General features: G+C 44.3%; 2 protein-coding genes across 3 annotated transcripts in view; both read left to right on the top strand.

The window, feature by feature from the left end:
• The window catches only part of LOC129824931 (rho guanine nucleotide exchange factor TIAM2-like), a 37499-nt gene extending 26459 nt beyond the window's left edge, over positions 1-11040 (top strand). For both annotated transcript variants that reach the window (XM_055884504.1, XM_055884503.1), the window contains 11 exons: positions 685-788; positions 5401-5604; positions 6166-6234; positions 6600-6725; positions 7513-7621; positions 7768-7947; positions 8126-8244; positions 8440-8548; positions 8680-8738; positions 8849-9024; positions 9148-11040. In XM_055884504.1, the coding sequence (XP_055740479.1) occupies positions 685-788; positions 5401-5604; positions 6166-6234; positions 6600-6725; positions 7513-7621; positions 7768-7947; positions 8126-8244; positions 8440-8548; positions 8680-8738; positions 8849-9024; positions 9148-9793 (1901 nt within the window). In that variant the 3' untranslated portion in view covers positions 9794-11040. The remainder of the gene's footprint in view (positions 1-684; positions 789-5400; positions 5605-6165; positions 6235-6599; positions 6726-7512; positions 7622-7767; positions 7948-8125; positions 8245-8439; positions 8549-8679; positions 8739-8848; positions 9025-9147) is intronic.
• A 1863-nt stretch (positions 11041-12903) lies between these two features.
• Positions 12904-27058, top strand: LOC129824930 (claudin-20-like). Its single transcript, XM_055884502.1, has 3 exons — positions 12904-13940; positions 21164-21218; positions 21780-27058. Exon 3 carries the CDS (start codon positions 21931-21933, stop codon positions 22870-22872), a length of 942 nt encoding a protein of 313 aa, XP_055740477.1. The 5' UTR covers positions 12904-13940; positions 21164-21218; positions 21780-21930; the 3' UTR covers positions 22873-27058.
• The last annotated feature ends 402 nt before the right edge of the window (positions 27059-27460 follow it).

Raw genomic sequence — 27460 nt, 5'->3', positions numbered from 1 at the left:
ATTTTCCCCCACTAGAGGGCCTCAGGCCGAAGTGTTCTCCAGCCTTTGTATCTTGTAGCACAGAGCCAGTGTGTCTGCCACATCATGTTGAGGGGAATGCCATCTTGCCCAGCCAATGCTGCAGGGTGTTTAGGCCTGGGTGGAGACATTAAAATGCCTCATGTTGAATCAATTAAGAAAATGAGAAGAGAGCTGGCATATTTCACTGGGCAGCACAGCACGGTTATTGTTTGGAATGGCCACATGCTATTTATAACACCGTGGGAGGACAATCAGCATTGTCTTGAGTACATTACGCAATATTGATTTAATGGTGTGTTTATGTGTGCGGTGTAAGGATGTGTGTGAGTGCATACGCGCGTGCATGTGTTTTTACTTTAAAAAGCATGACACTGTTATTCCTGTTGGTGTGATGCCAAGTAAGCTGTTCAAGACCCCGGGGAGAGGAGGCCAAATGAATTGCTCCTGCCTGCTGGGCTTGTAGTGGAGCCAGATCAATGGTGGTTGACACCAGTCAGACGGACTTAACCTGTAAAACTGCCTACAGTGGTCTAACCAGGACTTCTCTCTCAGCACCTGTAGATATATGTGTGTGTGTGTGTGGGGGGGGGGGGGGGGTTACTGTGTGTGTGTTTCCTTTACTCCATCTATTTGATCATACTGGCCTGTCTGCTTCTCTCTCAGATATGCCACCGCCCCAGGAGCTTCCAGAGAGCTCCGTAGCGTCTCCCTTTGGTGAGGTGTCACAACAGCCACGACCTGCCGATGAGACGGAGCAGCTCGGCCAGGTGAAATGGAGGGCTCTATTTTTCGGCTGGCACTAAGCCAGCGCAATTATTAAATGCTCGTTAGTAAAAATCGACCCGGCGCTCTGCCATTTTTAAACACGTCCACCGGGATTGGTAATTTACCTGTCGTCTTGTAATGAACTCATTTGCGCTGAGGTGGAAGGGGTGGCAATATCGGAGGTGTGTCCTTAAAAACGTGCGCCAAAAGTGCCAATTTCAGTATGCGCTGGTGGGGATATTTTAAGACCAACCGAAAGCTGGTTTTAGCGGTAACGTGGTTGGTTATGGCATGGATTTTGACAGCAGAAGCGCAGCTTATCCAGCCGTAAAATACAGTGCCTACAAGTGTAGGATCTAAATTTGAGCCAGTTTGCTACTACAGAAAAAAGAACAGGAAATGTGAATTATAATTAATGGACATTTTCTTGTAGGGGTTGATCCATTTTTCGTTAGGGCAAATCAAGTCTGACATTTTAAAGTGGAAATGACAAACTTTAGAACCCTTTTTAAACCTTGAATAGACTACACGTTATTATTTCCTGCTGTGCGGGAACATTTTCAACAACAACTGAGTGATCAAATGGAGATCCTACATCTGTATATGCGTATGGGACAAGAGAGATGTGCTTTTTGTGCCCATAGAACTTGCATTGTTGTTTTTTCCCATTTCGTTTAATTTGATTTAAAAAACCAAGCAAAGCCTCCCCTCCTCGTCTCAATGAAGGCTGTTTTGTTACCCTACCTAAGTCGGCTAGTCAAGACTAGTAGCGATAAAGGGTTTGGAGAGAACATCCCCTTTTGTTCTATACATTACTTTAGCCAGCTCCTGTCAGTACTTGGGATGTGCTTAAAACCCCTCATGTAGGCTACATGTCCATATGCTAATCATGGAATGAGAGATGAGCTGATACTGGTGACCCTATTGAGAAACATTTCAGTTATTTTCCTGTAAGAATATTTGTTTGTTTAGTTTGATTAAAAAACAAACCCTTAGTTGGCTACCCTTACCCTAGTGTAACGAATGCTGGTTCAACAGCAATGCGTCGGGTGAATTTCTTATCCTGGCCATGCGTTAGCCAAGTAGCCTATCAATCAAAGGTGTCTTAATGGTCCACTCGTGAGACTTTTGCCATCATGCTTTTGCGTGAACAATTCACATAGCCCTACCTGCAGTGAATACTCCCAAAGAGCGCCTCTTGTCTGGTCACCAAAGACTCACTCCACCAAACATATTCAAATGATTCAAACATATCCTAGGCTATATCTTGCTTATTGAGAACGTGCCTCACACATGCAATAAAATTTACGGGAGCCTAGTATTTTTTCTATTTGAGGAGAAGTGTGATGTAGAACTATACTCGTTAAAACCAATTTCAGCACTCCAAACATATTGAGCAAACACAGACTTTTTTGTTGTTGACTGTTATTAGGCTACTAGTAACTGCAGCCTCTGCTATTTAATAAACTGTAGTATCAACGCAAAAGCCTGTCAATAACCTACAGAACATGAGACAACGGCATGCAGTATTAAGCCATGAAATGCGTTGATTGGCCAATGAGTGGCCAAGCCCTCGTGACACCGCCAATGTATTTATTCATCTAAACCCAGCCCTTTCACACCACCACCAGCTACTGCGCTCATAATTCCCGCTGTGAAAACCGCAAAAAAAATATTTCTGACACATATTTCTGGCACCTGTGGTGCTTCCGCCAGAGATTTACCATTGCGTTAGGTTTGTGAAAATAGAGCCTGGAGTGTGTGTGTGTGGGTCGCGTACAGAGATTTGTCGATGTCATCGCAGCGTGCAGAGAAATACTTACGTTTCTAGCTCCAGCAGTGCAGTAATATCTATCAATGTGTGTGTGTGTGTCAGTGGAGGTTTCAGAGCAGTGAGTGGTGTGTTTGATCACGTGCCGTGTGTTGGCGATCAGGACATCTGCTAAAATGAGATGAGGTGCCAGGAGAGTACTGTCTCAGGTTCAAGCCCAGGTCATACACACCTGCAATGCCATGGCCTCACCAGGTGACAACAACACCATCACACAATATCAACTGGTATCAACAACTATTGGAAGTATGAAGGGACTCTTCTGGTAGAACAATGGCCTGAGAGAGAAGAGTCCCTCACTTCGGGAATTCATTCACATCAAATAACACTGCCTTAGGGGGTCGACGAATGGTGGCGATTCAACATGTAGAATCATTGTGTAATGGACAGAAAATGGCGGCCGATGTTGTGTGGTCAGAGGCGATAGAATGGCCACCCACTGCACATTACTGACATTTATATTGGTCTGTCATGTCCTTTAGATTTGAAGGCAATTGCTTCAAAGACAATATCCTCCATTACTCGAAGTCAATAAATCCCTTTCTCTGCTTTCACTTGAAATCCACTCGGCCAAATGTCTTTCCCAGCCAGCTAACGCCTCCCTCCCTGCCTCCTCCAAGGCTCCTAAAGCCCATAGACACTTCAAGCCTTGTCAGCACACATGACCCTGAGTAGACTGCTAATCCAATCCAGGCTTACTGCCTAAGTGTGTGTGACAGAGAGAGAGAGAGAGAGAGAGAGAGAGAGAGAGAGAGAGAGAGAGAGAGAGAGACAGTGAGAGAGAGACAGTAAGAGAGAGAGAGAGACACAGTGAGAGAGAGAGAGACACAGTGAGAGAGAGAGAGAGAGAGAGAGAGAGAGAGAGAGAGAGAGAGAGGTGTAGTACGACAAACTGCAGGCTTACTCCTTAAGTGTGTGTGGCAGAGAGAGTGACATAAATAAAGAGAGCGATAAAGAGAGGGAGAGTACGGGAATTTCCAGGGATTAATGGCTAACAGCAGAGGTCAGAATGCCCAGCCTGGCATGTAGCATGTAGCTTCTATCCAGCTCCACCAACAACAGCCAGAGGTTCACCCCGGGAAAGCAGCCCCGGGTGGCCCTGTCGACCAGGGCTATGTGCTGGGTGCTGCCCCAGGAGGATGAGGGTGAGGTGGAAGTGGGCGTGGGGGATTTCATCCCTGGGACTTTCACCCTGCCATCTCTCAGGCAGTCCCTGAAGGACAGGCTGGCCGGACTGCTGGACGAGGTGGCCTCCTGCGTAGCCTGCGAGCAGGCAGCCGACGGGATCACTCTGCTGGTAGTACTGTAGCCAGTGTACTGTGGTGTCCCTCTGTGTGGTGTTATTGTTGTACTGTACTCGCTCTGTGTTTGAGCTGCGCTGGTGATGCACGGGCGCTGTAACTAGTGTTGCTTTGATGTTGTTGCCTAGAAACAAGAGCTTTTTTGAATGCATTGTTTCTACTGCTGCCATCTTATTGTAGAGTATTGTTGTATAACATCTTATTGTAGAGTATTGTTGTATAACATCTTATTGTAGAGTATTGTTGTATAACATCTTATTGTAGAGTATTGTTGTATAACATCTTATTGTAGAGTATTGTTGTATAACATCTTATTGTAGAGTATTGTTGTATAACATCTTATTGTAGAGTATTGTTGTATAACATCTTATTGTATAAGATGCATAGGCTACACGCTCATGTGAGACACGCAGAGAGCAAACGTTACGGGAAGTTAATAAGCCCATAAATGTTAACGCTTCGAATCTTTTTCCCATTCTCTGTCCGACCTTGCTTCTAGTTCAGAGGGTATTTTAAAGCTGGATTGCAGCGCAGCACAATAGTCCTAACCAAGGGGATTTATTCGTGTGTCAGCACTTTATTATAGCCTGACAGGAGACGTTGTGATGGCAAATGAACAAAGCCATGGCGGGGGTTCCGATCTGTTTAATCTGCTATTGAGGGTCGCCTCGGCCCGTGTGTGTGTTCACCGCTGATTACTCCAACTTTCTTTGAGAGCGTGAAAGCGTACGTGGTGGGAGATTGCTTGTTCATAAACTTGACACCAGGTTATTCGTTTGATACCTCACTGTTAGGCGCTCTCTCTCATGTCTTGTGGAAAATTGTTGACAAAATAAGTATTTTCTAATTGAATCTTAATTGATTCATTTTGGCTGAATCATTATGGTAATAACACAAATATATAAAACTCCTAGATGATATGTGCATCCCAAATGACACCCTATTCCCAATAGTGTTCACTACTTTTGACCAGAGCCCTATGGCTTAAACCTGGGATGCATCTCAAATGGCACTCTATTCCATTTATAGTGTGCTGGTCAAAAGTAGTGCACTATATAGGGAATAGGTTGCCATTTGGGATGTAGACCCTGACCCTCTGCACTCTTTGCCTCTCCATAAATACAGAGGGCGTGGTTTGACACCCTTTTATACTACACAAGGGGTTGATGATTTAAACTGACTGATTATTAAAGGGGAATTTCATTCAAAAACGATATTTTGGTATTTTTTTCATTGGTCCACTGTTGATACAGTCCCAACATGTTTTGCATGTCAGTAGTCAATTTGTCAAGATATTGGACTTTTAAGAAGAAAAGTGTCTCCATCCACATCATCATGATGATGCAACGTGTCATAGGATGCAAAACAAAATATTGTGATATTCCCCTTTAAGATTAGGTGCTTGTTACAGTAGATTCCATTTGATATTCAGAGCTGAAATGAGAATATCTGCTAAACTCGTCTCTCTTCTGTTTCCCTCAGAATGTGGAGACGGTGTGTTCGCTGTACCAGACCTTCCCAGAGGGCCGTGTGGCGGTGGTGGTAGAGGGCCAGAGAAACCCCTATTCCATGGAGCCCCTCGGGCCACAGGTCCAGAAGCCCCCCTGCCCCAGACACATGTCTATCTCTGAGAGGCTCCGTAAGGTCATACAGGAACTGGTAGACACAGAGAAGTCCTACGTCAAGGTACATAGTTGGCCATATTTATGTTTTTTTTGGTCATATTTAAAATCCTTCCTATTTCATCATTCCATTGTAAATTGTACTTGTAATTCGGCGTGTTGCTGTCATTTGTACAATTATTTGTTAAATAATTTAAAATACATGAGCATCATCAAAGCGTCTCAGAGTAGGAGTACTGATCTAGGATCAGTTTTGCATTTGAAATGGTAATGAATGGACAGAGGGGGGGGGGATCTGATTTTATATCAGCAATCGTGCTCTGAGACAATGAATACGGGTCCTGATCACTCACATTCTGCTGCCTCATCGGAGAGAGCGCTGGAACGCCCTCTCCGGGGATTTCAAATTGATGGTCTCTCTTTATTAACGGTAATGAATGGTCTCTAAGTGCCTGTTTATTAATGATCTCTCGTAGCATTGAGTGTAATGTATGTTTACCACCTGCTACTCTAACGTCCATGTGTCAGGCTGAGGAGAATGAGGATTTCTCTGACAGCGATGGTGTAATAGTCTGATAGCGATGACGTCACAGTCTAATGACGTTTTCCCCTGTCTGTCCCTTAGGACCTGGGCTGTCTGTTTGACATTTACCTGACCCCTCTACAGAGTGAGACCTTCCTCAGCCACGACGAGGTAGAGCACGAAGGGGGCACTATGGAAAGACATACGTGTAAAATGTCTAAACACGTGTTAAATACGATAACATTGAATTCTGGCTTGTTAGCAAGCTGTATGCTAGTGTGACTGACCAGGGTTGGAACCCTGGTCTCAGGGAATAAAAAGTGGGTCAGATCTCAGACAATGCTAACCATCACATGAGCGTGTTTCCCAACCACCTCCGCTACATTGGCTGTAAACCTCTTCCCGTCTTCTATCCTGTACTTTTTGGGCATTTGAATTTTCTATTCACAGTAGATTAAAAAAAGGGTTTCTAAAAAATAAAGAATCTTCTGTCCACTGGGTCGTTTCTAATTGTTGTTCTCTCCTCCCTCCACTAGATGGAGTCTCTGTTTGGCAGTCTGCCTGAGATGCTGGACTTCCAGAGAGTGTTCCTACACACCCTGGAGGAGCGCATCGCCTCCTCCCCCAACTTCAGCTCTCTGGAGACCCCGGAACAGTTCAAGGTAGAGTCCCCATGAGTTTGGGGTTGCGTGCCAAATGGCACATTATTCCATTTACACAGTGTATAAAACATTAAGAACACCTTCCTAATATTCAGTCGCACCCTCCCACTTTTGCCCTCAGAACAGCCTCAATTCGTTGGCGCATGGACTCTACAAGGTGTCGAAAGCGTTCAACACGAATGCTGGCCCATGTTGACTCCAATGCTTCCCACAGTTGCCTGTAAGTTGGCTGGATGTCCTTTGGGTGGTGGACCATTCTTGACACACACAGGAAACTGTTGAGCGTGGAGAAAAAAAAACAGCAGCGTTGCAGTTCTTGTGCCTACTACCATACCTCGTTCAAACGCACTTAAATATTTTGTCTTACCCATTCACCCTCTGAATGGCATGCATACACAATCCATGTCTCAAATTGTCTCAAGGCTTGAAAATCCTTCTTTAAATCGGTCTCCTCCCCTTCATCTACACTGATTGAAGTGGATTTAACACGTGACATCAATAAGGTATCATAGCTTTCACCTCGATTCACCTGGTCAGTCTGTCATGGATAGAGCTGGTGTTCCTAATGTTTTGCATGCTCACGCCTGTGGTCATAAAAGTAGTGTCCTTTAATAGGGAATAGGGTTTCATTTGGGATGCGGCCTCGAGGTCTAGTGGAAAATCTTCAAGCTTTATCAACAGGATGTTACTTAACCTACTGACTGCAGAGTTAGTCAGCGGTAGGCCTATTTGATGTTCACAGGACGTGAATAGCAAGCATTCTCTCTTTCTCTCTCTCTGCATCCAGAAACTTCTCTTCTCGCTGGGTGGCTCCTTCCTCTACTATGCCGACCACTTCAAGCTCTACAGCGGCTTCTGTGCCAACCACATCAAAGTCCAGAAGGTTCTGGAACGAGGTAAGGCTGATGCCTACCTTATGTACAGTAGACCTGAATATCCCTGCTCAGTTAATCATTAAATGCCATCTGAAAAGCCAGTGCAAAAGGCAGCCAATCAATGCCTGCATCGAAGCCTGCTTTAAGTCCTCATTTCCTGTTTACAGCAAAGACGGACCGGGCTTTCAAGGAGTTCCTGGAAGCAAGGAACCCCACCAAGCAGCACTCTTCCACCCTGGAGTCGTACCTCATTAAGCCAGTCCAGAGGGTGCTCAAGTACCCACTGCTGCTCCGAGAGCTGGTCTCCCTCACTGACCCCGAAAGCGAGGAGCACAGCCACCTCACAGGTAGGACTATATATGTCATGGCTTATGTGTGAGCCCGCATAGACACACACACACACACACAAACACAGAGAAACCATAAGACCCACAGACAGCAGTCTTTCCAGGTTTGTCTGGTGTGTTAGGGGTGAGCTCTATTGACGTGCACCTCTCTGTGTGTCGACCCGTCTCCATCCATCAGAGGCCCTGAGAGCCATGGAGAAGGTGGCCAGCCACATCAATGAGATGCAGAAGATCTACGAGGACTACGGCACTGTGTTTGACCAGCTGGTGGCAGAGCAGAGTGGCCCTGAGAAAGAGGTACAGTCATCACCACCACACATAACAGCCAAATGAAACTATAGTAATATCTTCTCGATGATACGAATATTTGATTCTGTTAGTTCAAGTAATTGTATGAACGATATGAATGTACTGATTGTAGAGTGAGTTCATTGGAGGAAACCCCTCCACCACCAGCCTCCCGGACTAAGTGTCCTCCTCTCTCTTCTCCAGGTGACAGAGATCTCCATGGGGGAGTTCCTCATCCACTCCTCTTTAAAGTGGCTCAACCCTCTCCCCTCCCTGTGTCGCATGAGGAAAGACCCTGAGCTGACAGTGTTCGGTGAGTGGGGCTTTTTCCAATGACGAGTTCAATCAGAATTACTGGACAGGATGATGTCAATATTTGCTTCTTTATTACAACAATCAAGAACGGTCGGACTCAAATCGAGTCGCTCCTGCCTCTGTCCTCAGTTTTCACGAGAGCAGTGATCCTGGTGTACCGTGAGAGCAGCAAGATGAGGAAGAGGATGGTGAGTCTCACGTTGCTCAAACACACTTCTTCCGATAACGTTATGTTGTACAATGGATACCGCACAAGTTCTGATGCGCGTGTACATTTTGGCTTCTTTGTGCGCTACAGACCACGTCACGCTCCGACCTGGACCCCTTCAAGTTCCGCTGGCTCATCCCAGTGTCGGCAGTGCAGGTCCGCCTGGGGAACACAGCAGGGACAGAGAACCCTTGTGTCTGGGAGCTGGTCCACACCAAGTCTCAGGTGGAGGGGAGACCAGAGACCGTATTCCAGCTCTGCAGCAGGTGAGAGATTACATGAAACTGACCGCGATAATGGATGTTTTATCAATCATGAAAACTACAACAGATATACATTTGAATTAACGTAGCCTAGTTGACTTGATCTCATATATGGGTCTTTTCCAGTGGTTTGGAGAATAAGGCCAGTGTAGTGAAAGCTCTTCGCTCCCTTCGAGACTGCGCCCGGAGGCCTCTCCTACCAGAGACGGGTTCTAGAGAGCACCTAGGCTCCCTCCGCAGGACCCAGCCTGCACCTGTCCGAGACGGCTCCTGGAGAAGACAACAGCGCCAATCAGAGGCCGGGAGGACTGCAGGCCACCAGCACCACTCAGACGACAGCAGTGTGTCCAGCGGCGGCCCCTACCCTGGTCCAGGAGACACCCACACGGAGCCCCAGCTCCCCAGCCGCTCCTCCACGGGCCTCCCCAGTCTGGAAGGCACCACACTGGGCAAGAGGGCCTGGCTGTGCTCCCTGACCAGCACCCTGGAAGCCCAGCTCCAGAGACTCAACTTCACAGAAGAGGTCGGGCCGAGGAGCACGGGGACCCAGCAGGAGCACCTAAGACCCACACAGACCCACCCTGCTGTCCAGAAGAGGGTGAGCAGTCTGCATGGGGGCCAGGCGAGGCAGGATAATGACTCCCAGTGTGTGGACTTCAACGGCCTACTAGGGAGGGACTTCAGTGTGCAGAGCCTGAACTCTGTGGTCAACGAGGACTGCTTCTACGATACGGTGATGGGAATTCAGAAGGCTGCCATTCCAACACTATAGTGGCCGAGGGGAAACTTCACCCCAGAGAGCTGATGAACACCTGTCTAGGGTCTTATCACACTGACTACATTAGAGCCTGGTCAAGTTGCTATGGGCTAGAGGATGAATCTCTTTATCGTGCGTACTCTGACTCTGCTGAGTAGGCTTTGACCCGAAGAACTGAGCTCTGATCACAGTGACTTTGACTTGACCTCATCCGTTTAGCTCCTAGAAGAGGGAAGGCCTGAAGGTCAAAAACAGTTAGACACCGTCACAGTACATACTGTAAATGGATGCCCGTGGGACTCTCCTGTCTGTCCCATGTTTTGCTGCACTCTTTAAACTCTAAACACAGTTGCCTACGTTCAATAGCATTCCTTTCGCTTTTTCCCCCGCCTCTCGATTTCGCCTCGTTTGTAAATATAATGCAGGATCTCAATCGCGAGTATCTTTCTGTCTTCATGGCTTTTTTTGACAAAAGCAGTTGCTAGTTCAGGACTGGAATTGCTTGATAAAAAAAACGTCCGATCTGAGTATTTTATTTGAACCTGTTCCTATTTATATGTATCTCTATATTATTTTTGTTTGTGTGTTAATATCCACAGAAAAACGAAGCTGAGGTGTCACATTTCTATGTCATTTATCTTATGAAGTTAAAGCAAAGTCCCTTTTCAAGCTCTTTCATGTTTGAAGTGATTTGATGTATCACTATCAAGTTCTATCTGCACAAAGCTCAGTTCTGAGATGTTGAGCATCAACATTTCCCCATCCCTGATCGCAGAACTGTTGTGTAGCGAATTCTTCGTTCATATTTTATATATATATATACGCTAGTTTATCACCTTACATACAATCATTTGTAATTGACAACCCAGCATTGATGTGATTGGATTGCAGATAGAACCTTATAGCACCAAGTTAGTAGGTGTTTGTGCAAATTAGTACTTTCTGATGTAGTAGTTATTTTTTTGTTTTCTCAACGTGAAATGACTTTAAAGAAAATCGGACACATCTCAGATGTAAAGGACCACCTAAAGAGCATCTCTATGTGAATAACACATTGTTTGACCAAAATGTCAGCTGGGACTATAAGGTTCTAAGGTTACAAATTGTTGAAAGGTTTGTTATCTTTATTCCAATTTAGCTGAACTGTAATTTATTCTCTAATAAATGAATATTATTTTCATATACATGACATTGTACAGGTAAAGTTAAATGATGTAATATTTAATTATGATTTTTTAAATAAAGAAAAAACAGGCTCACAATGGAGTTGTTCTGATTGATAGATAGATGCTTTGTAATTACTGTAGCTTATTGGCTAATCAAGGTCTTATCCACTAGACACCAAATGGAAGAAAAGTGACTGAAACGGGGAGCAACGACCTGACCTTGACCAATAAGAAACTCATTTTTGTTGCAAAACGTTTTCTGTTGCAAAATGTTTTGCTACACTTTGCTACGCCACTAATATTTACTGGATGAGAGAATGCATTAGAAACTCTGAGTGGTACAGAAGAATAGCGTAAAGAAAGATGCAAAATATTCCTACACTTTCTTTCTTCCTCCTGCTGCTCCATCCATTAGCTAGAGGGAGGTAGAGCCCAAATTTAGACTTTTGAGCCCTGGACCAGAGCTAACCACAACAACCACAGCCACACCACAGAGACTGTGGGGCTATGGACCAGAGCTAGCCACAACAACCACACCACATCAGTGAAGGTGCAGCATCCTTTACCCGAGCCTCAGTGTTGTGTGTGTGTGTGTAACAGTATAACTTTAAACCCTCCCTTCGCCCCGACACGGGCGCGAACCAGGGACCTTCTGCACACATCAACAACGGTCGCCCACGAAGCATCGTTACCCATCGCGCCACAAAGGCCACGGCCCTTGCAGAGCAAGGGGCAACACTACTTCTAGGTTTCAGAGCAAGTGACGTAACTGATTGAAACGCTATTAGCGTGTACCCGCTAACTAGCTAGCCATTTCACATTCGTTACACTCACCCCCCTTTCAACCTCCTCCTTTTCCGCAGCAACCAGTGATCCGGGTCAACAGCATCAATGTAACAGTATAACTTTAGTACGTCCCCTCGCCCCGACACGGGCGCGAACCAGGGACCCTCTGCACACATCAACAACAGTCACCCACGAAGCATCATTACCCATCGCTCCACAAGGGCCGCGGCCTTTGTGGAGCGATGGGTAACGATGCTTCGTGGGCGACCGTTGTTGAACCAGGGACCTTCTGCACACATCAACAACGGTCGCCCACGAAGCATTGTTACCCATCGCTCCACAAAGGCCGCGGCCCTTGCAGAGCAAGGTGCAACACTACTTCTAGGTTTCAGAGCAAGTGACGTAACTGATTGAAACGCTATTAGCGCGTACCCGCTAACTAGCTAGCCATTTCACATTTGTTACGTGTGTGTGTGTGTGTGTGTGTGTGTGTGTGTGTGTGTGTGTGTGACTCACACAGACTCTTCCTCCTTCAGACAGTGGAGTTGAGGCTCTGGTGAACACAGACACTGTAGCTAGCTGGAGCAGGGAGAGATCCTTTTTTTTTATCCAGTCTATTAGCACCAACACAATGAGTCATAATTGCTGGCCCTCTTTCCAGGTCTTTTTGTTCACAGGTCTGCGGACAACGTTAATCAGGTGTAAGGGCGTCAGCCAGTCTTCGTCAAGTAAAATGGAGGAATGGAGGGAGTAGTAGAAATTAGAAGGGGAGGAGATTTATTTTCCTCTCAGTTGGTGCAGTTCTCTAAAGGGGGGAATGTCCTTGGTCAATTTAGCTACAGTCTTGGATCTGAAGGATGAGACACAGCATTCCTGGGCCAGACACAAAAGACAGACAGACATGCGGACGGACGGATAGACAGACAGGAGAATAGACATACACACACACACAACAAAGATGGAGACCACACACAAGAAACAAAGACACACACTCAGGAGATGGAGAGGTTTTAAGGTATGTGCGTAACAGATTGCTTTAAAGGGGAAACAGGAGGCTGTGTGTGATGGCAAGCCGGTTCAGTTCCTGTTGCCACAGTAACACCTTTTGTGAAGGGCCATAAACACAGCCCACTCCACACACACACACACACACACACACACATAAATTCAACATGAGCCTCCACCACTGAACATACTGCCACACTGCCGCCTGACAGCCTGAGGAGAGAAGGAACACACTTCAGAAGCGTGCCTACTGCTTACTCTTCACAAGAAAAAGGCCTCGGAAGAGAAGCTGTGTTGGAAGAGAAGTAAATGTTGGTCTCAGCAGTGGGTGGATTAAAGAAGGAGTGGATGACAGAGGAATGGGGAATGGCTGATTTTAGAACTATCTCTGGGGGCAGAGTGCAGGAGGACTGGAGGCTGGGCTCCACAGATAACACAGCCCACTGGCAGCAGCTCCTCTGAACTGAGAAACTGTTGAAGGCAGTGCCTGGTCCACCACCTCCTCCACTTTCTCCTCTCAAAACTCCCTCTGCCTGCCTACTACAGTATCACTATACTCTCTTGTCTGCCAGCCGCGTGCTCTTTTCTCTACCCAGACCAATAGAGGGGGATTGCCATTCCACAAAGACCACAGCAGCAGCGGCAGACCGACAGACAGGCAGGCAGGTGTGCTCTGCTCTCTGGCATGCTCCAACACAGCTGGGTCTCTTCAGCCATCAGTGGATCAGCCGACTCCTGCCTCCTGCCATTCATCCATGATATGACTGGGATCCTCCTGGGGCCTCCTGGATCTACAGCGCAAAGGGAAGGGAACTCTGCCGCTACCTCACCGAGGTGCATGAATTGAGGAGCAAACTGAAGTGAAAAGAGGAAATTCAGCAACTCTTGGAGGACAGAGAGAGAGAGAGAGAGAGAGAGAGAGAGAGAGAGAGAGAGAGAGAGAGAAGCAGAGAACAGGGAGACTAGCTTCACGAAAAGGCTTGGAATCTAGGAGCTCCACCACAGATGACCAGAGCGTTGGCATACTGGGATACTGTACTTGTGACCAGGATAGTTTTTTCTTTGTTCAAGACTCAACTAGCACTCGCTGACCTGACATACTCACATACACGTGTGTGTGTGTGTGTGTGTGTGTGTCTGCAAATCCCTCAGACACAGGGGAAACGTTCCATTGTGAGTTGTCCGACTGGATGGATAGAATAGCGGTAAGTGTTTCCTTCTTTCTTCTCTCGTCACGCGAGACTGATTACAACGCATTAGGTTGACTTCCGTTAGATAATACGGACCACATCTAGCGACAGTAATCTACAGTTGGACTGAGATATGTCTATGGATGACAGTTTGTGTACACTAGCACATCTGTTAGCAACTTGGACATGTCGAGTAACACCAGATAGATTTACACGATCCTCGTTCTAATAACTTTGTCGACAGCTTGTTCATTTGCACTTTCCATCGCAGCTCATGTACCTTCCTTATTATGGCTACTCCAATCAGGTCGCCGGAAATGGGTTCCATCTTTTCCCTCATCATTCCATTACTCCGATGTCATGGCAACGAATGACATTTTTCCAGAGAGATTATAATTTCTAAACACCTAGTTATTTAACCATCCACATTGACTGTATATGCTGTGCAAAAACAGTCAAATACCTTAGGAACCTGTCATTAATAATTTCATGGCGATGCCTCATTGGTGATAAAACACAGCGTCAACTCAACTGCTGGCAGGTAATAGTGAGGGCATTGCCTCTTGACTGTGGGAGTAAATAGGTTGTTTATATTCCTGTCTGTTTGATGATTTGGGGAGAGTTGATTCTTCCAGGCTGTAGTCAGTAGTCAGTATACTGGCTGCTCATACTCAAATATTTCAGTCTATGGAATGAACTCTCAACTCCGATATCCCATTTCACCTGGTGTTGAGGCTACTGCGATACGCTGATCAGGCTTAACGCCTTTAGTTCATCCTCATTACTTAAGACGTTACCTTTTCCCACTTCTCTTGCTGTGGAGTTTTGCTATTCCAACTTCATCTGAGACTGGGGTAGTGTGGCAATGAAAATGGAAAGCAACAAATAGCCTAGTTGCCTAGTATCACAAATTAACATTCTAACAGCACTCCAATGCAACATTTCTCATTGCTGGACAGCTTGTCATCCCAGCAAACATCAGTAAATTCGGTAATCATAAAGGGACTTGTAATAATATATATATTTTTAGGGCATTTTAGATCAGAAACAGCAGGGGAGACAGATTAGGAAGGGTGGGTACAAGGATTGAATCCCAGTCTCCAGGGTTGCATACATGTGCCTAGACCTCCAGACCATAGGGCCTGCACATGAAGTGATATCTAAGAAGAAAATACGTTTCTTGCATTTGTCTCTTAGCTAAAATACTTCAATAGGTCTTTGTTAGTCTCCTGCTCGTAACCTTTCCCTTTGGAAATAGATTTGCTGAATGAGCTCAACACAGTTGTATTTTTATGTGCTTGTATGAACAAGGCTTTAACAAGAGGGAACAACAAGCAGAACAGAAACCTGTAATTAATACCAGACTAGACGTGCAGTATCTTCATTACAAGCCTAGAAAAATGATTTGGCTATGTGACCAATTTCAACATTTCTTCTTTAAAAAATAAAATACTTCAAACAAGCAGGCAATGAAAACGTTGGAATCGTGCTCGCCATTTCACATTAATAATACTTTATTTTTATTTTAAAAGAATTCTGGGTAGGCCCCCCCTTCTACACCAACATTCCAGCATTCCAGAAATGTACCTCTGGCTTTGAATTTGTATTCCTCTTTGGAAGTGCCAACAGAATAACTGCCAACAGTCTGTCTCTGCCAAACCATAGTCCTCAGTTAGGCTCATCCTCCATCATGAAACATTATGAATCTTAGATGAGTACACAGTAATGAGAAATATTGGGAAGAGCAATAAGGAAGTGAACGTCATTTATAATAAGGGTTGCATGGAGAAAATGGACGGCCCTCCTGTCAGCAAAATATATATTTACATCAACACCCCCTGAAAGCTTGAAACAAAACAAGTGACCCTCCTCTATACCCAAAATAATAATTACAACAAAGTGGATAGCAGAGAACATGTCTACCATTTTCCCTCAGTCCTAGTATAGACCAGAGCCTTAGATACTGTATGCGGTTTTAGAAACTGTTCTTCGTCCTGCAAGCATTATATGGTAACACAATCATTTTGATAGCGCACAGGGCTGTGGGCCAGATGGTTAAGGGTTTGCAGACCACCGTGGACAAGAGTAGAGGGTGGAAAAATCTCCTTTATAGTAAAAGCATTGCACGAATCTATCATCGTATTTGCAGGTCCGAGAAAATTTTTACTTTTAGAAACATTTCATGCAAATCTATATAATTTTACATATTAGCAGAAACTACCACACAAATGACAGGCTAAGAATAGACAGAGAGATAGATCTATGTGTTCATCTGATCATATTTCTCCAATGCCAAAACGGCATGTCTTGTTTGCAACGAAACGGTCCCTGTTTGCAAATAATTACAGCTGAGACATTATACATTAGGAATCTGAGCGTGGTACTTTCGAAAGTAGGCCTACCGACGCAGAAAACTGTACGCTTCAAATGCTGGTTACGCTTCTTCCGTGGCTTAACCCAACGAGAGAAGGCCACGAGCGTTTCCCTAAAAAGCTGTCTTGGGTTTAAACATCTTCTATTGTACATTAAGTGAATAGCTTAATCAATTCATAGTGACAGAATTAGATTACTTCCCAAGTGTGTTTTTGTCTCCTCGGCTATAGAAGGTTGTAGCTCAGCCTCCGAATGTCAAAGAAACTAAACAATGATATTCCCATATGTATCGGAGCAACGTCTTTCTCTGGTGTTTTATAGCTTGTTCCTGGAATACAGCACTGTGGACCAAAGTACTGTTACAACAGGGGTGTAGGCATGTCTATACAGGCCCACCCACTGGGGAGCCAGGCCCACCCAATCAGATTGTGCAGAAATCCAAATATTATACATTTTTACTATATAAATCGGATGTTTTCTTTGCTTCAAAATCTTAAGCAAACAAGGGGTAGGGCTGTGCTTTTTGCCATTTTCTTTAATAAAAGGTAGGACTATGGCATACCCCCGCATACTGCCTCCATTCGACGGTTTGAACTTAACATCCCTTCACTCACACAGAGGTAGCCTGTTTAAACGAGTGGATGGTGGAATTCAACGACAAACCTGTGGATATTTCAGCCTATGGCCTAACATCATCTGTCAAACAGGTATGCCTACCTCTTGTTTCATAAACAGGAGGAAACACATGTAGGCTCCAACACAAAACCCTCTTGTTGTTAGTAAAGTCGAATTAAAATGAGGACGGTTTTAAAGTGTTATTGCCTATTCAAATTTGCCTACTTTCAGCGCCGTGAGCTGTTCATTTCATAAAGCTGGATCATTTCATTGAGACCACATTACAGATTCAGAGAATCAGAGATGAAGGGCGGCATCGGACACACCGATACACAGCCTAAAAGAAACTAACACTGATGCAGATAGACAAGAGCCATGCGTCCTCTGAAACACCACCCTGCCAAGCCGCACTGCTTCTTGACACACTGCTCGCTTAACCCAGAAGTCAGCCGCACCAATGTGTCGGAGGAAACACCGTACAACTGGTGACTGAAGTCAGCATGCACTGCGCCCAACCCGCCACAAGGAGTCGCTAGAGCACGATGGGACAAGAACATCCCGGCCGGCCAAAACCTCCCCTAAACCGGACGATGCTGGGCCAAATGGGTCTCCCCTTCGCGGCCGGCTGCGACACAGCCTGGGATCGAACCCGGGTCTGTAGTGATGCCTCAAGCACTACGATGAAGTGCCTTAGATCGCTGCGCCACTCGGGAGGCCCCATTCTGTACATTTTCATCCATCCCTAACAACATCTCCTCAGTACAACACATTACTACTGTCCCATAGGAATGATAGGAGTGAAAAGTAAACAAGCAAAAGTAAACAAGGAGTAGTAGAATGTTCCTTTCGAAAACTAGCCTACACATCAGCAGCTACTTCTCCACTTAGTGGAGGCCATGCAATAGACCTAGAATAACACTGCTCTACTGAGAGTTGCCTTGGTTCCCATCTCCCTCCTCACTGCATCCCAAATGACACCCTATTCACTTTCTAGTGCACTACTTTTGACCAGGGGTCTGGTCAAAGGCAGTGCGCTAGAAAGTGAATCGGGTGCCATTTGTGACGCAGCCCCTCCTCTTCCCACGCTCCCGTCTCAGCCCAGGCTAAACATGCATCAAATACACTACACTACACCCTCAAATGGCTAGGCTGGTAAAGGACTTTATAGTCTGCTCATATGGTCAATATCTATCAAAAAGAGTTTATTAAAAACATCCTATTACCACAGATATCACATAACATTAATGCGAATGTTCTGTTCACCTTGTAGCGGTGTTGCGTTAGTAGATGTTTACTTGTCCTTAAAGTTACTCTTGGTAAACTGCATGACCTTGCCTGCCTGCGTACTTAGTAACTCTTGGCAACATAATGGAGGAGAATTCCATACAGTATACTGCCTTGGGAAGAAACACATTTTAGATGACAACTCCAAATCCAAGTCTGTATTTTTGAGAAATGCAGTTCTTTCCAGTCTCATTGACTCATGTCATGTGCAATAATGAGACAACAGGCTAGAAGTAATTCCCAAGAGTACGAGTAATATTCATGTTACCTAAATAATTGTCTAAATTCTGGGTAGTAAAATAATGATGACAAAACATTATCTGGTCAGGTCTTAAAGAGCTCTTTATTACTTTTTTCCATTCATGACGCCCATATTTGGGTAGTAAAAGTCCATACAGTTTTTGTACAAAGGAATATGGCACACAGTAGTAGTGCGATGCATGCAGCCCGTAAAATTCACTACTGTTTTTCCTTTGACTTTCGGTAGACAGGCTCTGTATCAAGCCCAACTTCGGTGCCCGGAAGGAGAAGGGATAAATATATGGAACTGCATGCTTTTAATAGCCTGCCATGTCCTCTCACATCACACACACACACACACACACACACACACACACACACACACACACACACACACACACACACACACACACACACACAGGTTACAATTCTACAATTTTAATGACTTCAATGTGACTTTCTGTTTGAGGCAGGAGGCCCAAAGTTGGTCCTCCAACTAGAGTCTAAGCCGGGAGGGTTCTACTAAGCAAACATATGGAATTGTTTTAAGATACTCATACCAAGGATCATCTAGCTATTTGATTTGGAATTTTAGGACCCATTTATGTATCAAAAAAAAGATTTAAAAAAAGATTTGATGAAACATTGAATTTGGCCTTACTGCTATTAGCCTATAGAAACACATTGAAGAAATTATTCATACATGGAAAAACAAATAGTCCCAAAAAATGTATCGAAAGGAAGTTTGTTTTGAAGTGTCTGTCCAATATCTGAGAGATATAAGAAAGATGAGGAAATGATTTATGTACAGTTGAAGTCGAAAGTTTACATGCACCTTAGCCAAATACATTTCAACTCAGTTTTTCACAATTCCGGACATTTAATCAAAGTAAAAATGCCCTGTCTTAGGTCAGTTAGGATCACCACTTTATCTTAAGAATGTGAAATGTCAGAATAATAGTAGAGAGAATGATTTATTTCAGCTTTTATTTCTTTCATCACATTCCCAGTGGTTCAGAAGTTTACATTCACTCAATTAGTATTTGGTAGCATTGCCTTTAAATTATTTAACTTGGGTCAAACATTTCAGATAGCCTTCCACAAGCTTCTCACAATGAGTTGGCTAAATTTTGGGCCATTCCTCCTGATAATAATCTGTCTGTAAACAATTGTAGGAAAAATTACTTGTGTCATGCACAAAGTAGACGTCCTAACTGACTTGCCAAAAATATAGTTTGTTAACAAGAAATTTGTGGAGTGGTTGAAAAACAAGTTTTACTGACTCCAACCTAAGTGTATGTAAACCTCCGACTTCAACTGTATATTGTACACATATTTATCCCCTTTTTTAGACACTAAACTACTTTCATACATTTTTATTTTATTTTGTTTATTTATTACCCCTTTTTCGCTCCAATTTTCGTGATATTCAAATTGGTAGTTGACCTGCGGTCATTCACCTCCGGATGCTGCTATTCTTGGGAGTAGGGTGGTGGGATGTAGAGGAGCATTGTCCCATCAGGAATGGATGGGCGCATAAATAGAGCTAGGGGTCTCCTAATGAGGACTACAGCTGTGGTAATGATCACAGTGGCATTTACTCTCCACACTCCCTCCCTGCTACGGTACCTGTCATCACCGGTCTGGAACAGATAATGTAATGGGCTAATGGGAAGACTGGCTAAGGTCAAATGATCTCTTCTCTTCCAGTGATATTTTCCTATTTTTCAAATGAATGTAGTCTTTCTCTCCACACAGGACAGAGAAGTGAAGTGTGTGTGTGCGTGGGGGGGTATCTGATATGGGCCTGAGGAGAAGGTGGTACATTTATATTTCTTTGCTTCCCAAATGGCATCCTATTCCTTATGTAGTGCACTACATTTAGTCAAAGCCCTATGGGCAACCTTTATGTTCAGCCCTCTGGTAATGGCTCCTGTCGGGGCAGGTCTGCCACGATAGGGTACTTTCTTTTTGCTGTCACAGTGTGTGAATATATAGACACAGGATTACTATGAGGAAAGGTTGTGTAACTGTTGTTGGGATACTGCTGTGTGTGTTCGATCGCCACAAAAGGAGGGGGCTGTTCACAGTCTTATCTGTGCATTGCAGTCGGCCATAGTTCACGCGGTCACTTGAAGGGCGACACCTTCGTATCGGCTGCAGGGCAAAAGGACGAGGATGCAGGTCTTTGTCATCAGTCGGTTTCTATTGTGCTCTGAGTGACGATTGACGAAACACACAGAGCCACCACCAAGCGAGCACCAATGTCAAATCAAACCTCAAAACTCTCGGCTGTCTAAATGATATATTGAACCAATTAAAGGAACACCAACAAATCTTGAACTGCTCATTTCAGTCAGACATTCAAACATGCCGGGATGAAAAATATTAGCTTATTACGGTCTTTAATCACATTTTCTCAGGCTGCCCATTTGCTGAGAGGACATTAGCTTGATCTGAATCAATGACCTTCAGGTTAGTCTAGCCTAGTCTAGTTCTTTAACAACTCTCACACCACATTTCTCTCAGTCCACCACTCAGTTCTCCTTAGTGGTGCTGTAGCTCAGAGGTAACAAGGCTGTGTGGCGGGTACGTCTTTTATGGGACACTGAAAAGGATGGAATTGTATGTTCTGTTGCTAAGGAGATGGAAGGAGGAAGTGCGAATCGCTAAGCTGCTCACCCTATTTTATTGTTATGTTTTCTTTCTCTCTCTTTTGTGTCCAGACAACATTGAGAAGAGACTGACGCACCATGGCACGCTGTCCAAGACACACAAAAGGTAAGGATGGGGTTTTCTTCTCTCTCAAACACTGCATTACAGACAAACTATGCACTTATTCACTTTAGCAACACATTTACATTAGCATCAATGTCAGAACGTCACTAACATAAAGAAGACAGGGTAAAGAATTTAAGAAATGACACGTTATTTTACAAGAAATAGCTGATGCACGTTTCAATTAGAAATATTGTATATTCCATTTTTGTATAGAACCAGCATTTACCTGACAGCTGAAGTGAATTAAACTAGCTGCTTGATGTAAAATAATTAATAAATAAAAAAGTAACCTACTTTCAGAGGAAGGACACTGCAGCTTTAAATGCACATAATTGCGCCTTTAAATGAACACCACAAAACTTAGTCACACAAAGCCAGGGATGCAGAGTCAAAATGCAGGCAAACAGAAAGCACCCTCACACACGCTTCTCCCCTCAAAAGAAGGAGAAAGAAAGAGCAAAGCGCAGTCTCCTCTCCCCACATTACCAGCCCTTGTGCCTCATCCGTCTGATCGTCACGCTTGCTCGCTCAGTTCAATTCTCATTTCGCTTTTTATCACAGCCCACTGGAGCCTGCACTGAGGAATTATCTGCTGTCAGGACCCGCGCCTGCACCAGGGCGATAGGGAGAGACGGAGCCAAGGAGCCAGGCTCAGGCCACCGCAAGGTGAGGGTGCCGCCGTGCCGGAGAGGAGGAGACTCGCAACTCGCCGATGGCGTCCTCCGCCATGCAGATCCTCGCCTTTGCCCTGGCGCTACTGGGCGTCCTGGGCGCCACTGTGGCCACGCTGCTGCCCAACTGGAAGGTGAGTGCCGACGTGGGCTCCAACATCATGACTGCCATATCCCAGATGCAGGGGCTGTGGATGGACTGTACCTGGTACAGCACCGGCGTGTTCAGCTGCACCTTGAAGTACTCTGTTCTTTCACTGCCTGCCTACCTGCAGACCGCCCGGACCACAATGGTTCTGTCGTGCATGATGGCTTGCCTTGGCCTCTGTCTCGCTGCCCTGGGGCTCAAATGTACCCGCTGGGGGGGCAGTCACCGGGCAAAGGGGCACGCGGCCATCGGGGCGGGGGGTTGCTTCATCCTGGCTGGCATCCTCTGCTTGGTGCCCGCTTCCTGGTTCACCAACGAGGTCATCACCACCTTCCTGGACTCCAACGTACCCGAGAGCAGTAAATACGAACCTGGGGGCGCCGTGTACGTGACCTTTGTCTCTGCCGGCCTACTGCTGGCCGGTGGGGTCATCTTTTGTTTGTCGTGTCCCGGGAAAAGAGAGGGGCAGTTGGACTACACCTCGACATCCACCTCGACCACCTTTCCTGACAAACTACTGCAGCAGCAGATAAACCAGGAGCAAATAGAGCGCGACCAGCTCCAGCGTGACCTGATACTGCGGGAGCAACTGCAGCGGGGGCAGAAGGACTTTGAACAGCAGACGTCGCCTAATGAGCAGTCAAGCCGCGAGCAGCTACAATGGGGTGACAAAGGGCCCCAGGATGAGGCCCAAGCAGCTGACGAAATCCAGCAAGAGGAGCATCTACAGGAGAAGCTGCTACATGAGGACAAGGGAACGCAACAGTTCTACTCTCCATCCAGAGTCCCTCCAAAAGACGCCCGGGCTGGCTACAGCCTGCAGGACTATGTTTAATATGTTTTATCCCTAAACCCCGCTATTGTTAGTGGGGTGGAGGGAGAATCCTGAGGCCAATCTACTGGCTGCCTTTGTGAGAGGGAGAGAGTGGAGGAGAGAAAAAAGGGTGAGGAAGGTAATGACTTTGACAGCCTTATCGCCCCCTCTCATCTCTCTTGCTTCTGTAAGCGCAAGCAGTAAAGGTATTCCCAAAGTCTTGGAGAAAGGCAGCTTGTGGATCCAGAATCCTGGGGTAAATGCCTCCTTGACTGCTGCTGTGGTGGGCGGAAAGACACAAGGGTGGGGTAGAGGAGAGGTGTCATAAAAATGCACAAGTGCAGTACAAGTATTGTATAGCCTGTGACAAGTTCCTTTAAAAACGGACGCGGAGGCTTTTCCATACCAAAGGTTTCAATGAGAAAACAGTGCTGGTGATAATTAGCTGCTAACAATATGACATCGTTTGCATAGCAAGTTACCCACTGGGCACACACTGGTTGAATAAACATTGTTTCCATGTCATTTCAATGAAATTACGTTGAACCAACTTGGAATAGACGTTTAATTGAGTAGCGTCGATGTGTCTGAAAAACGAAGATGTTCTTTGCAAGCTTGCATCTCTTCGAGCCCCATTTGCTTTGTGAGATTAAAATAATCATCCTCCATCCTATTTTCAAAAGATAAACAGACTGATTGATATTCAGTCTTCTTGGCATGCTTGTTAAATAATGCAGCTCGTGAAATTATCCGTAGCTTGTTAAATAATGCAGTGGAATGGAGAGTAGTTACTAAAACATAACTACCAAAGCATGTGCCTAAAATGTGTTTGTAGAACTTCGACTGTTTGTAAAAGGAGAATTACAGAAGACTAAAGAAATGAAAAGGAACATCGGATACCCACCAATACCATACACACACCTCCAGTCCACCTTGGAGGGGAATAACGCACATGGCAGCAGGGCAGACTTAGTGATTTGGAGAGCTAAGGCAGAGGCCAGTCTGAGCCCCTGTCCTGTAGTTTTAACTGTAAAAATGTATTACCTTTTAATGTGCCATGAACACAACCAGTCATGATGTTGCCATCTGATTGTCAAACAAATCACATCAAAAGTAGGGTCCATTCGCACGTTCATCCAAAAATAATTCCAGCATCCGAACAGTGCGCAGTGCACCCACCAACTTTCCTTAAATTAGCAAGTGGCTAAAACGATCTCACCAGAGAAAGCATCCGAGCGAGCAAAACAGCACCCCTCTGTCTTACTATATGTAACCCATGTATCTGATGCTATCTGGACAAAAAGAGTATGACATGACATAATCTTTTTATCCAGGCAGAATCAGATAGTGTCGATAGAAAGACGACAACCCCTAGGATTTCTGCACATTTTATTGTGTTACAAAGTTGGATTATAATGGATGTAATTGTTGACAAAAAAAAATCAACACTAAATGCTGTGTAATGTTTTTTTTTAATGATTACATAAAATGTAAACACTAATATTTAGTGATTTTTCCTGTGCTTAGCTCCATCCCGTTTCTTTTCATCCTGAAAAACTCCCCAGATGTCAAGCATACCCATACCATGATGCAGTCACCACCATGCTTGAAAATAAGGAGGCAGTTACTCAGTGATGTGTTGTGTTGGATTTGCCCCAAACATAAGGTTATGCATTTAGGCCAAAACTTTCATTCCTTTGCCTCGTTTTTTTGGCAGTATTGCTGTAGTATTTTGTTGCACACATATGCATGTTTTGCAATATTTTTATTCTGTTTATTTGTATTCCTCTTTTCACTCTCATTTAGGTCATTATTGTGGAGTCACTACAGTGTTGTTGATCCATCCTCAGTTTTCTCCCATCACGGCCATCTACCAATCACTGCCCTTTCTAAATGAGGCTTTCCAAAAGCTCCCTGGTCTTTGTAGTTTAATCTGTGCTTGAAATTCAATAGACTGAGGGACCTTACAGATGTTGTATGTTTGGGGGACATAGGACGGGGTAGTCATTCAAAAATCATGCCAACCCCTATTATTTCACACAGAGTGAGTAAATATAAGTTCTGTGTTTTGTTAAGCCACATTTTACTTCTGAACTAATTAAGGTTTTTCCTAAACAAAGGGGGGTGAATACTAATGCAACGACTATATTTGAGTTATTTCATTTTGATTAATTTGTACAAAATGTGTAGAATTGTCTTTTCACGTTGACATTATGGAGTATTTTGTGTAGATCAATTGAACATTTTTAATTTTTTACAATTCAATGTATTTCAATCCCACTTTGTGATGCAACAAAATGTGAAAATACTTCAAGGAGGTGTAGACTTTCTATAGGCACTGTACATGGGCTACACATACATGTCCTCTGCCTTGACGATGATAGCAGTATTATCAGCAGCATCTGTCTTTTTACTAAAGAAATGCGTATTTGTATCCCCCTAGAGTCAAAGGGCCCAGTCTTGGTTTCTACTAAGCTAACATATGGAATTGTTTTAAGATGGTCATACCAAGGATAATTTATATATTTGATTTGGAATTTTAAAGACCCCTGTAGGTATTAAAATAAACTGCTTACTGCTACTAGCCAATAGAAACACATTGAATAACAGATTCATACATAGAAAAACAGATCGTAAAAAAAGTTTCAAAACGATTCCTAACTCCTAATATGGAGTTGCACAATCCATGTCTCAATTGTCTCAAGGCTTAAAAATCCTTCTTTAACCTGTCTCCTCCCCTTTATATACACTGATTGAAGTGGATTTAACTTTCATAGCTTTCACCTGGATTCACCTGGTCAAAATATGTAATGGAAAGAACAGGTGTTCTTGAATGTTTTTTTTTCACTCAGTGTATGTTTTGAAGTGTTTGTCCTATGTCTGAGAGATATAAGAAACATCAGAAAAAGAAAAAAATAGATTTACTGTGGAATTACCCGTAAACTTTTACGTGGAAATGCCCTGTTCACCTCCACCTCAAACCTCCTCCTGGTTTGACAAACACTGCTGTAGGTCGGCCACCTTCCACCACAGGAAGGCTGGCGGATCATAGACATTAAAACCAGTGGCGAATGTGGTGGATTGAGACGCAGCCCATGCAAAAAAACAAAAAAACATCTCTAGCTTAAACAGACAAAAAAATTTTTTGCCTTGAGCAGAGCTTGGGGGGGGGCTGAAAAAAGTATGTTAAAAAAAGTATATATATATTTTTTTTTATGCCCAGCGATGATGTTAGGCCTGAGGCAATTTCCTCTTCTGCCTAATGGTAAGTCCGCCAGTGCATGGCAGCGCAGGCTGTCGGAGATAATGATCCTCTTTGCTTTCCCATTATCGCCTCGCTACGGCTAGATGCACACTACTCATTTACTGCACACCCCCCTGAACACACACACACACACAAAAGATACACACACATACACTCTCGTCCTTACTCTCTCTGCCTCGCCCCCTAGCTCCCTCCCTCCCTCTCTAGCTGCGAGGCTAAAAGGATCTTGTACCCAATAATCTTTACGGCATGTGTCCTTCACAGAGGGTTCTAATCTACCTGGAACCGAAAAACGTTATCCTTTGGGGACGGACAACCCAAAAAAAACTTTTGGAACCATTTTTTTCTAAGATTGTGGGTCTAGATTGCAGTGTTGCTCTTGTTTTGGAAAAGAGACGTCATGGCAATAAAAATCCAGATTTTTTTGGTAGGTTTTTTGTGCCATTGTGTGTTTACCTCACTTGACAGGACATATGCTCTGTTTTTTCCCTACCTGTATGTGAGAGAACAAAAATAAATACAATGGCTCCACTGGGAAAAGGTTTCCTGATTTGAGAGGGTTTGTTTCACAAAGCTGACCCCCCCCCCCCCCAAAATACAAATATACAAATATCTAGGAAGACAAATATCTAGGCTCGATTTTAGAATAATACTTGATAATGCATGTGCTTTCACTTTTTAAACAGGGAATATTAACTATTTGATGAAATATGGTTTACATGTATTTTCCCTCTTTGAGAATGGTCTGCTTTATGATGATTAAGGGCATAACTTTGATGAGTGTGAATTTACTGTGGATATCAGGTTCTTATTAAAATAATGATTCCATGTGATTGTCAATCCACAAGTCATTTCAACTTTAGCGATTGTTAAGAATGTTTTTGATTGTTAATTGCTAAAAAAAATTGCAAAAAATAAATCAATGATTTGTTAAGCTGTCAACTTGTTCCGTAAAGGATGTCAGAGAGACCAATGCTTCCTACAATGAAGATGAAGGGGATGCACTTAACTCTAACAAAACATAATGACTGCAACATCCTCGTCTGCCTCTCTCGCTCAACACAATGTATGTGCATGGGCATAATGACCAGTGCAACAAAGCAAAAGCCCGTGTGTTTCCTTAAAGCAAAAAGCCTGTCACTGGGCAAAACAAATAAAGTTGTTGCTTTTTCTCTGTAAAAGAACAGAAATAAATACATACGTGAAGGGAGCAAATACTTAATTTTTTGACAACCAGATAAAAGGATGAGATTTCAATTTCAAATCTATGATCCTCTCCTTTCCAAGCAGTTTCAATAGCTTGACGCCCCCAGTTTCCACCATAAGAAAACATGCACATCATCA

Source organism: Salvelinus fontinalis, chromosome 27 (genome assembly GCF_029448725.1).
Source record: "Salvelinus fontinalis isolate EN_2023a chromosome 27, ASM2944872v1, whole genome shotgun sequence".
Taxonomy (NCBI): Eukaryota; Metazoa; Chordata; class Actinopteri; order Salmoniformes; family Salmonidae; genus Salvelinus; species Salvelinus fontinalis.
The sequence above is the reverse complement of the archived record's forward strand: the minus strand, read 5'-3'. Positions and strand labels throughout refer to the sequence as shown.

Excerpts from the sequence above, each read along its gene's own strand:
- LOC129824930 (XM_055884502.1), top strand. The coding sequence starts at position 21,931 with ATGGCGTCCTCCGCCATGCAGATCCTCGCCTTTGCCCTGGCGCTACTG.